Source organism: Acipenser ruthenus, chromosome 16 (genome assembly GCF_902713425.1).
Source record: "Acipenser ruthenus chromosome 16, fAciRut3.2 maternal haplotype, whole genome shotgun sequence".
Taxonomy (NCBI): domain Eukaryota; kingdom Metazoa; phylum Chordata; class Actinopteri; order Acipenseriformes; family Acipenseridae; genus Acipenser; species Acipenser ruthenus.
This window is the reverse complement of record NC_081204.1, coordinates 34385903-34399433: the sequence shown is the minus strand read 5'-3', so window position 1 is coordinate 34399433 and position 13531 is coordinate 34385903. Positions and strand designations below refer to the sequence as shown.

Below are 13531 nucleotides of genomic sequence, written 5' to 3'. Positions count from 1 at the left end.
CAGCTCCCGGAGGTGAGTTCCTGAGGTAAGTAACGATGTTAGTTGTAAATAATAATGATGTGGGTTGTGTTTCCACAGATGGAGGAGATGGAGGAGGCGGAGGAGAAGGAGACCAGCCCTGTGGAGGGTGGAAGGGGTCTGGCCCCCCCCAGCCAGGTAGGAGAGTGGAAGGTGGGTGTGTTGCTGCCTACCAGATGGGAAAAAGAAACTGATTTAGTAAATTTGTTATACTTTTAAGATAGTACATTTCCCCTCACACAGGCAGCAACACACCCACCTTCCACTCTCCTACCTGGCTGGGGGGGGGCCAGACCCCCCCCCTTCCACCCTCCACAGGGCTGGTCTCCTTCTCCTCCGCCTCCTCCATCTGTGGAAACACAACCCACATCATTATTATTTACAACTAACATCGTTACTTACCTCAGGAACTCACCTCCGGGAGCTGGATTTGAACCGCTGTCTTCATGGAGAGGAGGGCGTGGGATTAACACGCTGCGCCACCAGCTCCCACAGGAAACATTTGCTTCACACTGACTATAAGGTTTCATGACCCAGTCCTTTGAAAATAAAGGAAAGAGTGAGCAGGATTTGAACCCAGTCCTCCAAGGAAGAACAGCACACCATGCTAGTGCATCAGCTCTCTGTGCCATCGCACTTCCATGGAAGAGCTTCTTTTTACATTGTCTATAAGGTAAATTAAGCAATCCTTTGAAAATAAAGGAAAGCATCAGCTAGATTTGAACCCAGTCCCCAAAGGAGAAGCAGCACAGCATACTAGTGAATTAGCCCTCTGTGCCACTTGGCTCCATGTGAGAAGAAAGTATTGCATATACAATGTTATATCAACCTCTTTATATTAGTCCTCAAATGCAAAAATGACTAATCTACTGAACTAACTCATCACTGCTTTCAAAACCATTGCTTTTCCATTGGCACTACAGTACATTCTTTAAAAACAAAGGAGGATTTCAACCCAGTTCTCTAAACAGAACAATTAAGTCTCAGATTAATGAATTTGCCCACTGTATCCAGCTTGAAGCTTTGTTAAAGCACCATTTAACATTGCACCTTACAAATTACTTGAAACCAAAGACAGAGTGCAGGTAGATTTGAATCCAGGAACAGCACTAGAGCTGTGAGCAAACCCACAGAACTATATAATTCTGCTGTTAAAGTTTGCTTTAATCTATTTGAATTAAAAACCCAATGACTTCAGAACTGAAGAAGTGCCGAAGATGTTCCGGTGTCATTCCTGTGGTATTCACATTCATTTACGGCCGTTATTTTAAAAGTGTTGTGTCAAACTAGCAAGGACAAAAATCAAACACTGCAGCACACATTCTTCTTGAAATATTTATTAATTGAAAAGGTAAACACCACATTTCTTGTACTTGTAATATCACTGTAAACTGGGCTTCACAGTGCTCGTGTTCAGACTGTAAACGTCTTCTATTTTGAAAACCATGTTAACAATATGTTAAAGCTTGCGCTGTACACTGAGGGTCAAGCCCTACTAGCAATGCTATGCCTGTCTCCGACTGCTGTGCAACACTAGCCTGCAGAACGCGAGAACAGAAAGACCGTCCCTGTAAGACACTTCAATAGATTTTTCTGGTTACAAAATACTTTGCTTTAAATCCTAGAACATTTATAAATGTATTTCAATCTACGTAACATCATATAAAATAGACTAATATGTATTCAAAGTAAATTCTTTTTTGTACATCGTATAATACGATAGCTACAGTGTTTATTCTGCATTTTTTGGCAGAAATGGCTGTCGTTTAGGATCAGGCTTATTAGTATATATATATATATATATTTTTAAACACACAGCAGTAACTTCAAAATAAAAGTGCATATTCTAAACGCCGTGGACATCATCACAGAACCAAGCAGAAGTCTATTGCAAGTCACAATAAATCAAACACCACTTTGCGTCCAATGATATAACAGAAGGGCTCTCTACATACCCGCGGGCTAACAGCTGCTCTGTTAACACGTGCATTTTCAATGTTCAAAAAAAAGATGATATATTATTTTCTGTTTCTTGAAGTTGAATTTCATTCCAGGACATGGTAAGCTGATGACCAAAGCAAGAATGACCTGTGTCGGTTGTTTTTCTTGTTCTAAATGAAGTAATCAATCTAAATATTGTGTTGGGTTCTACTGATTCTGATCATTTAAACTTACTTCCTCAAAAACATCCCTATCTAACTTAGGCACTTTCTGCTTCGGGTTGCGTTCTTCTCCATTATAGACTTGAATGACTATTAAACATTCATGGTAATAAATAAATAAATAAATAAAATATAAAATTATATATATATATATATATATATCTACACATATACACACACACACAGTTTTTGTTTTGGATGTATAGAAAAGGTTCAAATAATTAAAACATGTTTTTATCTCAGAATGTTTCACACATGTAGCTCTTCTTTGTCCGAAACATCCTGAAATAAATCACGTTTTAATAATTTCAACTTTTGTCTACAGTCCAGTTTTTTTTTTCATTTTTCTTCTAGGGCTAAAGGGCATTCAGCCTACAAGGGGAAACACCTGGCTAATAACAGGACAGGTAAGCTGCTTTCCCTTTCTAAACAAAAGTTTTTGAGTTCTTCCCCACAGGAAGACATTTCCTGGATGACAAGAAAGCACATCATTTGTATCCACTCACCTTCACTCCTCTACAAGCCGCACAGTTTGAGAACAAAGAAAAGCTTATATATACATGGCAATTATAGTAACAATTTATTAACACACATTTAAACAATCACCTCATTCCATTAGAGGTAAAACTCAGGTATTTCCCCTTGTAGGCTGAACGCATTTCGCCCTAAAGGATTCTGGGGGATGTAGTCCTGCTACCTATTTTAACCCCAGGACTACATGTTCTTTCTTTTCCTCCCCCTACTCTGCCTCAATATATATATATGAATATATAAAAAGTGAATATAACATTGCACAAATTACTTTTTAAAATGAAACATAGGGTTTAAACTTCTTATGATTAGAATTCCTTTACATAAAGTAAAACATCACAGTTTATCAAGTACATAAAACAGTGTAACACACCGAGTGATAAGAAATACAGTGCAGAGATCGTCCCAGGACCAGCGATGAGACCCCGTGGGGTGTGAAAGTCTGACTGTACACTATTACATTCCACAAGTCTGACATCTCACACACTAAACGATGAACTCAGTTCCATGTACAAACTGTTCTGACAACTTGATGTCACGGTAATACAAGTGCACAAAATTTGTAGTGGCTAAAATAATTTTCTATTTTAATTCTGAGAAGTGTTATGTTTTTCTGAAAAATCTCCAGCTTATAGGGCAGGTTTAAGGTTAGCAGTGGTTCTTTTAAGAACAATTCTTCTCAATGATTTAAAGAAGCCAGTTAGATTCAAGCAGACCCCTTTTTCTGTACATTGTATTTTTCATTTCAAACCCCAGCAGAGCAATGCACCTGCATGCTACACTATTTAATACAGAAGCCTTGGTTTTTTGCAATGGGTAACTGAGGCCACTAATGTGGAACATGGCTATGGCTGTGGCTTGGCAGACAGTTCTCACCAAGCTGGAGCCCCTTTAACTCTCTAAGCAGTTATTTTGTAAATGCAAGTGTAAAGCATAACATCCACTGATGCATTATTAGTGTGCAAGGAGTACAGTCCTGTTGTTTATAGCACTGGTTTCTTCTAATGGGCACATCTCTGATTTAGTTCCCAGGACCTGCAGGGCATATGCTGCTGGTCAGCCAATCCAATGGAATTGATCTTGGGGATTCAAAGTGCTTCCACGTCCCGGATCGTTCCAACAGCATTACTGTAACAATGCATCACGTGATAGAGAGTAAAACTAACGAAGAGACACCTTGAGCCGATCCAGCGTGCAGTGCAACATAATCACTGGAATGCAAAAGGAGTTGCAGTAAACGAGAGAGGTTACCCGCAGTGTCGGGGCGCAACAGTCAAAAAGGGTCTCCTCGACAGGTTAAGCGCACCCTGACACAGTGCTGGTGAGCTCTCATGTACGCTGTGAGAAATCAATTAGCTTTCAGACACTAATTAGATGAAAATTGAAGTTTAAAAATACTTTGGCATGAAATGAAATAGTATTGAACTATATGCTGGGCAGCATTTCTTAATTTCTTTTACCAGTGAATGCATCCTTTAAAGGCTGATGTTTGTCTTTCAGTGAGAGGGATGAAGGATCTGTGCCAGACAGAGAGTGAGGAGAGCTTGAGACCAAGAGCCTCTGCAGAGAAAGGCATGGTATTACTGAGAGCACTTCAAACAGAACTGGGTCAAGGTATCTGGAATCTGGAGAGGTGTTCTGGGTTGGCATGGTTACAGAATGGTCCCACAATCACATAGCTACATGGGTGAATCAGTCTGCCTATGTTATATATAATAACAAACAAGAAAACATATCGGTATTGACTTTGCATTGCCCTGCTTCTTCTCTACCTCATCTGCACACAGTCCAGGATGCAATTATCACTACAGTGAGGACTTTCCTGGTTACAATCATTTAAATAAATAAATAAATAAACTCAAAACGCTGTTTCACCTGTTTTTACCCTTTGTTCCCTCACGGGGGCACTGACTGGGGCTGGGACAAGTGAGAGAATGGCAGTGTTGGTTTTCATCACTGTCCTTCTGTCCACTAGATAACCTTGTCAGAGCTGAACTATAAGCTTGAACACATACAGCATACCCACAGGCTAAGGCAGACTTCTTTACAAAGTCAGTCCTTTCAGCTACAACATACTGCTGAGAACTTTCTCCAGAACAAGCCATCTGTCAATGCAATGGTCAAAAGAGTAACTGTCTTTTACCTGAGAAGTATTTATAAAATGACTTGTTTTAAAAAAGATAATACAAATAATAATAATAATAATAATAATAATAATAATAATAATAATAATAATAATAATACATTTAAAAAATCTTTATCCAACACACCTAGACAAAAAAACCCAAAAAGCCTCAGCAATGGAATTGAACAATCCAGCAGAGTATTAAAGACAAGCCCTCTCAATGTTGTGCCTGGTTGCTGTGTTCTACATGTAGGGCTCCTGAGTGGCGCATCTGGTAAAGGCGCTCCCAGTGGAGTGCAGGATGCGCCCTATAGGGGGGGTGGCGCACAATTGGGGGGCTTAGGTCGGCCAGGGTGTCCTCGGCTCACCGCGCATCAGCGACCCCTGTATATACCCCACCCCCCCACCCCCCCGAAGTTCAGTCAGCACTGCAAACTAGCTGATATTGTATAACTCAGTACTGTGAATACATAACTGTGACAGGGGGATAGTCTCGGCCGTTCTTCCATACCAGCTCTTTGAGGGTTACGTGAGCGCTCGGCTCAGAGTCTTTGATGCAACAGGTTTTTTTTCCCCCCTGTTACACAGTTATAGGCTCAATAACCCTGCAGCCTTTCACTGAAGTGAAGTGCCCGGGCCCTTCACAAACACTGTGGTATCATACTGTCTGTATCAGAGAGAACTCTGCAGTAACATTTATAGTAGCACTCATGCTTGCCTGAGACTATGCAGCAGTGGCATTTCTGTATATATTAAAGTCCCATGAAGCTCAAGAACAAAGCTGGCCCTCCCATACTGCACTGCCACTAGCACGGCTATATGAGGCACCGCAGTACTTCACTGGCCATGGGGCTGCAACCTCCCTTGGTAACTTTGCAAGGCCACCTCAGACAGGCTCCTCTGCTCCCTCTAGTGACCGGGGTCAGTGCTGCAGCCCTCCACAAAGGAATGCTTCCGCCAAGGCCCGACCTTCCTCCTCGGCATTGCTTCCCATCCCGGGGGCCAGGGCTACCGGGGGCGTGGCAGGCTGCTGGTCTGGTTCTGGGGAAGCAGCTGCTGCAGTTGGGGCTGCTGCTGGAGGTATGCCATGGTGCTCTGTTGCTGGGGGTGCGGTCCACTCTGAAGGGATACAGGGGGCTGCATCTGCCAAACAGAAGGAGGAAAGTGGGTGAGCTCTAAATGCCCCAGAGACCTTGCTGCTGCGCTGTGATCATCAATGAATTCACACAGGCAGATAAAGTCCATACAACAGTTAGGTCAAATCAAATATTTCTGCTCTGGGTTTGTGGTTAATCGGTCGAGGTGATTTAACTATGCAAGCGGCTTCGCTAGACAGCAGAAGGCTTCACGTAACAAGTCACCTGAAAGAAGGGATGGTGTTGCTGCAGCTGCAGTGTGTGCTGTGCTGCTTGGGGCTGCTGCTGGTAGGCGGGCTGGGTCTGGTGTGTGAGGAAGCTGTTCTGTGGAATCATGATGGGCGACGTGAACACTGGAGACGGCACTATGAGAGCGCTGCAGCTCATTGGCTGCATAGGTAATGAGGAGGCCGTCATCTGCTGATCCGGGGTGTATCTGAGCAGGGAAGAGGGACAGGAAAGTAAAAGGGTTCAAGCCATCAAGCTACCTCAGGTACACTGCATGCCTTTGTACACACGTGTATATTACTCAACAACTGTATTACTATAATAATCTGGTAAACTGAAGATACTTCTGAAAATAAAAATGTAAGCTGATGCAGTCAGAAGGTAATCACACACACCTACTTTTAACATATGCAGCACCATCATTTATCGTAGAAAAAAGCAAACATACCGGAACTGTCTTTCCTGGTTGAAGTCTGACTCGCTGTGCCTCTGGCCCATGTCCTGGGTCCCCGAGATCTGTGAGAACATCATGGGGTTGCTGTTGAGGGACATGGTCAGGCTGGCATGTGTCTGTCCAGGCATGCTAGCATGCTGCAGCATCACTCTCTGCTGGACCTGGAGGGACCCATATGAAGAGAAACCACCAATCAGAAATCTCTAGCACACTGTACATAACTGCGTTAAATTAAGATACCATGTCCAGCTTTAAAAAAGATAAATGCAAGGGAAGCCCCCAGGGGCTTGGATCAGCAACGACAGACATGAAATCACTGCCGATCTTCTGAAGCCTGCACAGCTATGGCCAAGGTTATGCATCACCTTACAGAATTAACTCATTGCTTCAGAAAAGTCAAAAGAAACCTGCTAATGTTACACTAACATACTGAATTGCATGCCGCTTTGTAATTTTATAGTTTCTTTGATTACATGATGTTAAATAAAATATCTAAATTATGTTCATATAGTTTTTTTTTGTTTTTTTTTAATGGATGTCTCAATCTTTAAATTCTAGGTGATGCAAAATGTTTGCCCATAGCTGCATCTCTGTTGTGAGAGCGATACTGTTTACAACATGCCTTTCAGTGTAAAACACTGCCTCACCTGCCTAACTGAGCAGAAGTGAATTCCTGTGCCGAAGGGCACTATTAGTTTGCAAACAGCTCTGACATTTGGGTCACATTTTTTTATGATATCCTCAGGGAATTGGATTACACAGAGACCACTGACCCGACAAAGCTAAAAACAAAGTGATTATTACATCAGCCTGCTGCATGCGTCACCTTGAACACGCACACATTGGAAAAAAGAGCTCTTTCTGAATGTGTGCGAACGATGTAATTTAATATCATCAAACTGTGGCATTATGTTAAAAAAAAAAAAAAAAACAAGATACAATTTCTTCCTCTGAAAAAAACAAAGAGCTGATTTGGATTTAATGGCTCATCTTGTTAATAAAAAGTATTTTCAGTAACCTGACAGAGGAGGCAGCTGGGATCAGAGAATGTGACACGTGTTGAAAGGGTTGGGATAAATCTAGCTTTTACGACACTGATATTTAAACATGTTAATCTTGTGCCAAGAAGGGGGCAATATGTCTTCTTAATTAATAGAATGCAGTTTGCACATGTAAAGTGAGAGAATCGCAGTGCTTTTGAATGCTGGAGACAGCCTGATTCAAGCCTGTACTGTGTTAGAGTGTCACTCACCGAGGGAGCCCAGGATCACAAGACCTCTCGGCACAGCCTGGGGTGACAGCTCACAGCCTCAAAGCTAGTGAGGGACGTCACTCTGCAGGTATCAGACTCATTTTACATGGCACTTCATTCCAATGCCCTGCATTCACAGTATAGAGAATGTCTCCCTGTGCAGAGGTTCATGCAGAGTTTAATCAAATTCAGCATTTCATTAGCCTACCCACTCGACTCCTGCATAAAGAGGTCACACTGCCGAGATTGTGAACCCCTCAACGCCCTCACCAAGACACATCAAACCGGTGGTTCTTGAGCATGCACATACAGACGCCTCCGTTATGTAACACAGTGTCCAGGTGGGTTCATAGCCCACGCGGGCCGTTTGTTAGGGAATTGATGCTTAAAGGGACGTTCATGGTGCAATTCGCCCAATCGAAATTGTGCCCTGGCATCAGGGAGCCACAAAAAACTCCAAACTCATGTCCACATGTGTCTGCTATTCTCCTGCGGGACTCGCCCCTGGTTCCCCAGGCTCATTACCTGTGGTGGAGCTGTGCTGGACTCCCTCAGTGTGAGCGTGTGAGGAGAGAAGCTGTGTGGGCCGCAGTACTGCTCCGATCCCATCAGGGCAGGGGGCTGCCTGATAACTCCAGACTGCTGCTGATGCGCGGGCCTTCCTGGGCCCTGGTGCTGTACAGTGCTAAAACTCAAAGGGGCAGGCGGCTGCATAAACATCTACAGAGAGACAGAGGCAAGAATGAAGCCGTCATCTAGAGCTACTGAAAAACACAGAAGTGCAGTCTGATGTGTCAAGGTACTGACCTCTCCGAGCAGGAACCTGTTCACTCCTATTGCAATCACACGCCCCCATTAAAACGGGTTCAAAAAAGTGCAACTGGCTGGCTTCAAATAGACTTAACTGTGTGAAAGCAAATGTTGTATTGTTGTGTGAGACACTCCTCCTCGCGGCGTTACCTGCAGATTGGAGTCCTGCACCAGCTGCAGCTGCTCCTTGATGTCGTGCAGCTCCTGCTGCTGGGTCTTGATGTCAGCCTGCAGAATCCGCGTGCGCTCCTCCAACTGCTCCTTCAGCTGATGCATCACCCCCAGCGGGGCAGGAAACTGGAACATGGGCTGCTGAAACACACAGACACCCACGAGAGGCAAGTGAGCACGGGACATCTCAACACTCAGTACTGTATGAGCTGTGCAAAGCACTTAGAAAGCTTCACAGCTTTACTTTGCTACAAATGCGCAACACAAGTACACCTATATATAGATAATGTCAAAAATGGCTGTATTTAAACCATTTTGATTTTATAATGCTATTTCTTGCCGTCTTCTCCTGCCAGGACCCCCTTGGAAAAAAGAGACGCATATATCAATGGTTCTATCCCGTATAAATAAATAAATGTGTACACACACACGCACATGCACACACGTTAATCATGAAAATATTGGTAAAAATTATATTTAATAAACAGTTCATCAGTTTATATGCCGAAATGGTTTCCTAAAGGTCTAGGAAGTGAAACGCCAGCTATCGTGTTCAATGCGCAGAGTGTGACACAATCAACACCCCTGACACAGAGGTCTAAACATATACCCACCATAACTGGGAGCTGGCTGCAGGAGGGTGGGGGTGGGTGCTGCTGCTGGGGATGCAGGTCAGAGGGGGTCTGAGGCGGCAGCAAAGCCTGGAGTCACGAGACATAAAACAAAAGAGTTAGAGACGTGGACACAACAGAGTGGACACAGTGCGGAGCACACACACAGACGGGACAGGCAAACTGTAGCAAACACACAAAGAAAACGTGACGCACATCTGTGCATCTTTACAAAGAAAGTGATTCGTGAGCGAGGAAAGCCTGTAATGGAGATAAAAAAATGGCTTCCCCGCTGTGTGACAGTCAGTGTGCCACATGATCTTATGACAAGTCGCTCATGACATCATCACAGAACAGCTAGGCTCTCCTAAAGCCCGCTGCAGTGGACTTATAGACCTAGCCATGCCATTAGGAGGCTGTGTTTCCTCCCAGGGGTGTTGCGTGTGACTCACCTGGGAGCTGCTGGGCTGTATTCGGGAGGCGGCCATGTCTGGCCCCAGGGATATGGACTGACAGGACGGGGTGGCTGTTTCTGTGAACCCGAGAGAGGAGTTTGCTGCATGAAACAAGCGAGAAGGACAGGATGTAAGAGTAACGTACAGTATATAGTGCATCACACAGCACGGGTAAGAAACACATAGAGAAGCACATGCACAAGCTCCACCCACAGCAAGAAGAACAGCATCTCATCAGAAATGAACAAGGGGCTCTCAGCAAAGCTCAGCTAACACAGGCCACTGCAACTGCAGGGTGTGGAACACCTTCTAGTAATCCAAGTCAATGCAAGTTCAGACAAGCGGTTCTGAAGGTATGCCAGTGTGACAGGTTGCTTGCTTTCAAAGGCTCTGTTCAGCCCCTTTGCAGTTTTATCATGTAATTCCCAGGGATGTATTATGCATTTACCATAGTTTGCCATGTTTACTAATATGCTTTACCATACCTCGCAATTCTTTACAATGCTTTACTGTGCTTTATTACACTTTACTGTGGTAAACTTTTACAAGGGAAGATTTTCAGTAACAATTTCCAAAGTGTTTTCTTCAGGTGAGAAGAGAAAAATGAAGGAATATACATACAGTATAAATAGTAATATACATTTTAGCTGATCCTATTAAAAAGGGATCACCAATAAAACCTTGATTATACATCTTGTATGTGGACCAGCATGGCTGTTCACACTCCAGTAATAACTCAGATAATGAGGGAGTTAGATAAGCAGGTCCCTGGCTGTGACCTACATGCAGAGTCCGACATGGCGGTGTGCGAGGACTTGTGTGAGCCGGGCGATGACACCGAGCGAGTCCGAGTGACCCCGAGCTTCTCCCTGTGAGTCTGAGTGACCCCGAGCTTCTCCCTGGGTGCTTTCTGTGTGTTCCCACACTGCTGGATATCCACGTACACCTCGTGACTCTGTGGCAAAAACAAGAGGAAGTCCAGACATCATGAGCAGCACTCACTGTACTCCAGAGGAACCCCAGCAGTCTTCTATCCTTCACATCTGAAGGGGGCTCTGGAGTGACACCCCAATGGGGGGTCCTCTCTCCAGCCAAGCATCCTAAACCGTGCCCTACTGTTTCTCAGCCACGCTGTGCACAGGAATGTCTCCACAGCAACAGGCCATCAGGCCATGCAGCCTGCTACTGAACTTCCTTCCTTTTCAGCTGGGTGTCCTGAAGTGAATATGAATACCATTCCAGTGCTGGCTCCCATTCCTGCAGTGCAGTCTGTGGAACCCCTCCCGAGAATACAGCTGGAAGTGCTAACCTGTCTAAGGGGTTCTCTAAAATAACTAGGAACCCTCTGCTGCAAAAAGTGTTTCAGGAAAACAGACTTCGTTGGGTGGAGAATAAGAAGAAAAGAGCTGGACACTTTAACAGGAACGCTATCGCTAGCTGTTTGAGCTCCTCAAGAAAACCGGACTCAGACACAAGTCGCTTTGCTTTTCTCTTACTTGTTCTGTTAATTTCATATGCTGTGGCACGTGCATCATGACAAGTAATACATATTTATTTATTGATTGATTCATGTTGTGTCTGGTGGTCAGCTCTGTCTTAGAGAACGCTTGGGCTAGAGAACACTTTGCCTGCTTCCCGAGGCGTGTTCTCTTAGTCAGAGACGACTGTATTCTAAGTCACTAGAATGTTATTGTAATAAACGGCTACTGTTTTGGATTATGTTGACGCTTATTCATATGACTTGAACGATACCTTAATGGAGGAGGAAGCCATTTCTGATGCCGTCTCCTCAAGACCCAGCTCTCTCCTGCGCTCCGCCCGGACCTCAGCATAGCTGGAGAGAAACAGCTCAGTATTCAGACAATGAAGACCGAGGCAAACCTTCGCTGCTTCCCTTAAACGACCCTGAACCAATGACCAGTGTACTACAAGGCTGCTTTTTACATAGGAATGCATGGTCTTTCAATGCAAGGTCAACCCATTAGTAACTCTGGCAACAGGCATAAGGTCACTCCAATTCCACCTACTCTTTTTACAACGGGGTTCGCCAGGAAAGCTTTGAGTTCCCAGTATTACACTGTAGGTATGAGCAGTAAGGAATATAAGGGTTACTCCGACCCCTGACTCCTGCATGCAAACCTATACCGTGCATATATAATGCGCAGTATGTCACAAACACAAACCGCTTTCAGATTTGTTGCTGAGCACCTGATCAAACAGGCAAATGATACTGTACATGGTGCCACGCGTTAAATACACTGTGTAGCTGCTGCTGCAAACCCAACATTAATAATGTGAGAAGGTCTCCCAATTATTGCAAAATAATGACAAGTTTAGTCAAGGCCGTCTAGAGGTTAAATAAATAGCAGGGATAAAACACACACACAGAGCTCACTAAATGTCATGCTGTTAGCATAGTTTCCTTATTTGGCTTCAAGGCTTACATGTTGGTGTATCACAATAAGAATAAATTCATTTTCAGATCCTTTTTATAGATAGATAGATAGATAGATAGATAGATAGATAGCTATTACTCGAAGGTCTTTCAAAGTGTCTGGGATCTGTGTATTTTGCAGATCAATGCCTGACAGACGGCAGTAGATGGCACTGTGACATTGCTCTCACCTGACCACAGTGTGCGTGCACACTATGAACTCCGGCTTGGAGTTCCACTGGTGATAGGTGATGTAGTAATGAGTCTGCAGCCAAATCCACTGCTGACCTTTGGTGAGGAACCGGTAATAGCAGGACTTTCCCTTCCCAAACTGCATCACTGCAACACAACACAAACGCATGACAGACAAGGCAGTGCAATCACCACTGAACCCTCTCAACAGAAACGCACACATTCAAGGAGGCGTCTGTGTCCACCACAATGTGCACGTTCATTTGAAGGCAGTGAGGTGTGTCCAGTGGTTTATTAATAAATGATCCTTAACTTACATAGTGCAAAATACAGGAGAAACCAATCCAAGCATGTTTTGTATTATTCCAAGTGCATCTCGGACTACTTAAGGGGAAAAGCTACTGAGATTTATCTTCAACAGACAAGCCATTACAGCTACTTTAATTTTGGTTTTTAATTAATTGTAATTCCTAAATAAAAGTAATTAATCACCACTGTAGCTCTGTTTCTTATACTCTGTTTGGCGCACACTACATCATACCTTTCTGCACAATCAAACAAACATTGGGGTTATTTGCTGATGTAGATGCCAAAGAAGTTTAAACACAACCCTGTTGTATATGGGAGTAATACAGGATTCAATAATGAGGTCTATTCAATGGATCTTAACAGCAGTGGATCTATAAATGTCCGCCGTTTAAATAAATAATAAAGGGAATTAGTTTAGTTTAGTTTTATCTGTAGATATAAGAAAAAAAGAGTCAGGAAGGTTAATATTTTAATGATTTAAATTAGTGTGACATTTATAACTTTTGAATATGATTATTTAGTTAAGTGAAAAACCACGATTAAGTATAAAATGTAATTTAGCTCACTATAAGATTTTTTGTTTTGTTTTTGTTGGTGCATTAAAACAACAGCTAAGCTGTTTTTCGGATCACGTTAGAACAGA

At 43.5% G+C, this 13531-nt stretch overlaps 1 protein-coding gene across 3 annotated transcripts in view; it reads right to left on the bottom strand.

The window, feature by feature from the left end:
- Positions 1-4030: 4030 nt before the first annotated feature.
- The window catches only part of LOC117412057 (neuronal PAS domain-containing protein 2-like), a 40576-nt gene continuing 31075 nt past the window's right edge, over positions 4031-13531 (bottom strand). For all 3 annotated transcript variants that reach the window (XM_058989560.1, XM_058989559.1, XM_058989558.1), the window contains exons 12-21: positions 12579-12726; positions 11706-11787; positions 10737-10908; positions 9951-10054; positions 9502-9588; positions 8867-9028; positions 8432-8626; positions 6649-6815; positions 6198-6408; positions 4031-5979 (exon numbers count right to left, since the gene is read on the bottom strand). In XM_058989560.1, the coding sequence (XP_058845543.1) occupies positions 5845-5979; positions 6198-6408; positions 6649-6815; positions 8432-8626; positions 8867-9028; positions 9502-9588; positions 9951-10054; positions 10737-10908; positions 11706-11787; positions 12579-12726 (1463 nt within the window). In that variant the 3' untranslated portion in view covers positions 4031-5844. The remainder of the gene's footprint in view (positions 5980-6197; positions 6409-6648; positions 6816-8431; positions 8627-8866; positions 9029-9501; positions 9589-9950; positions 10055-10736; positions 10909-11705; positions 11788-12578; positions 12727-13531) is intronic.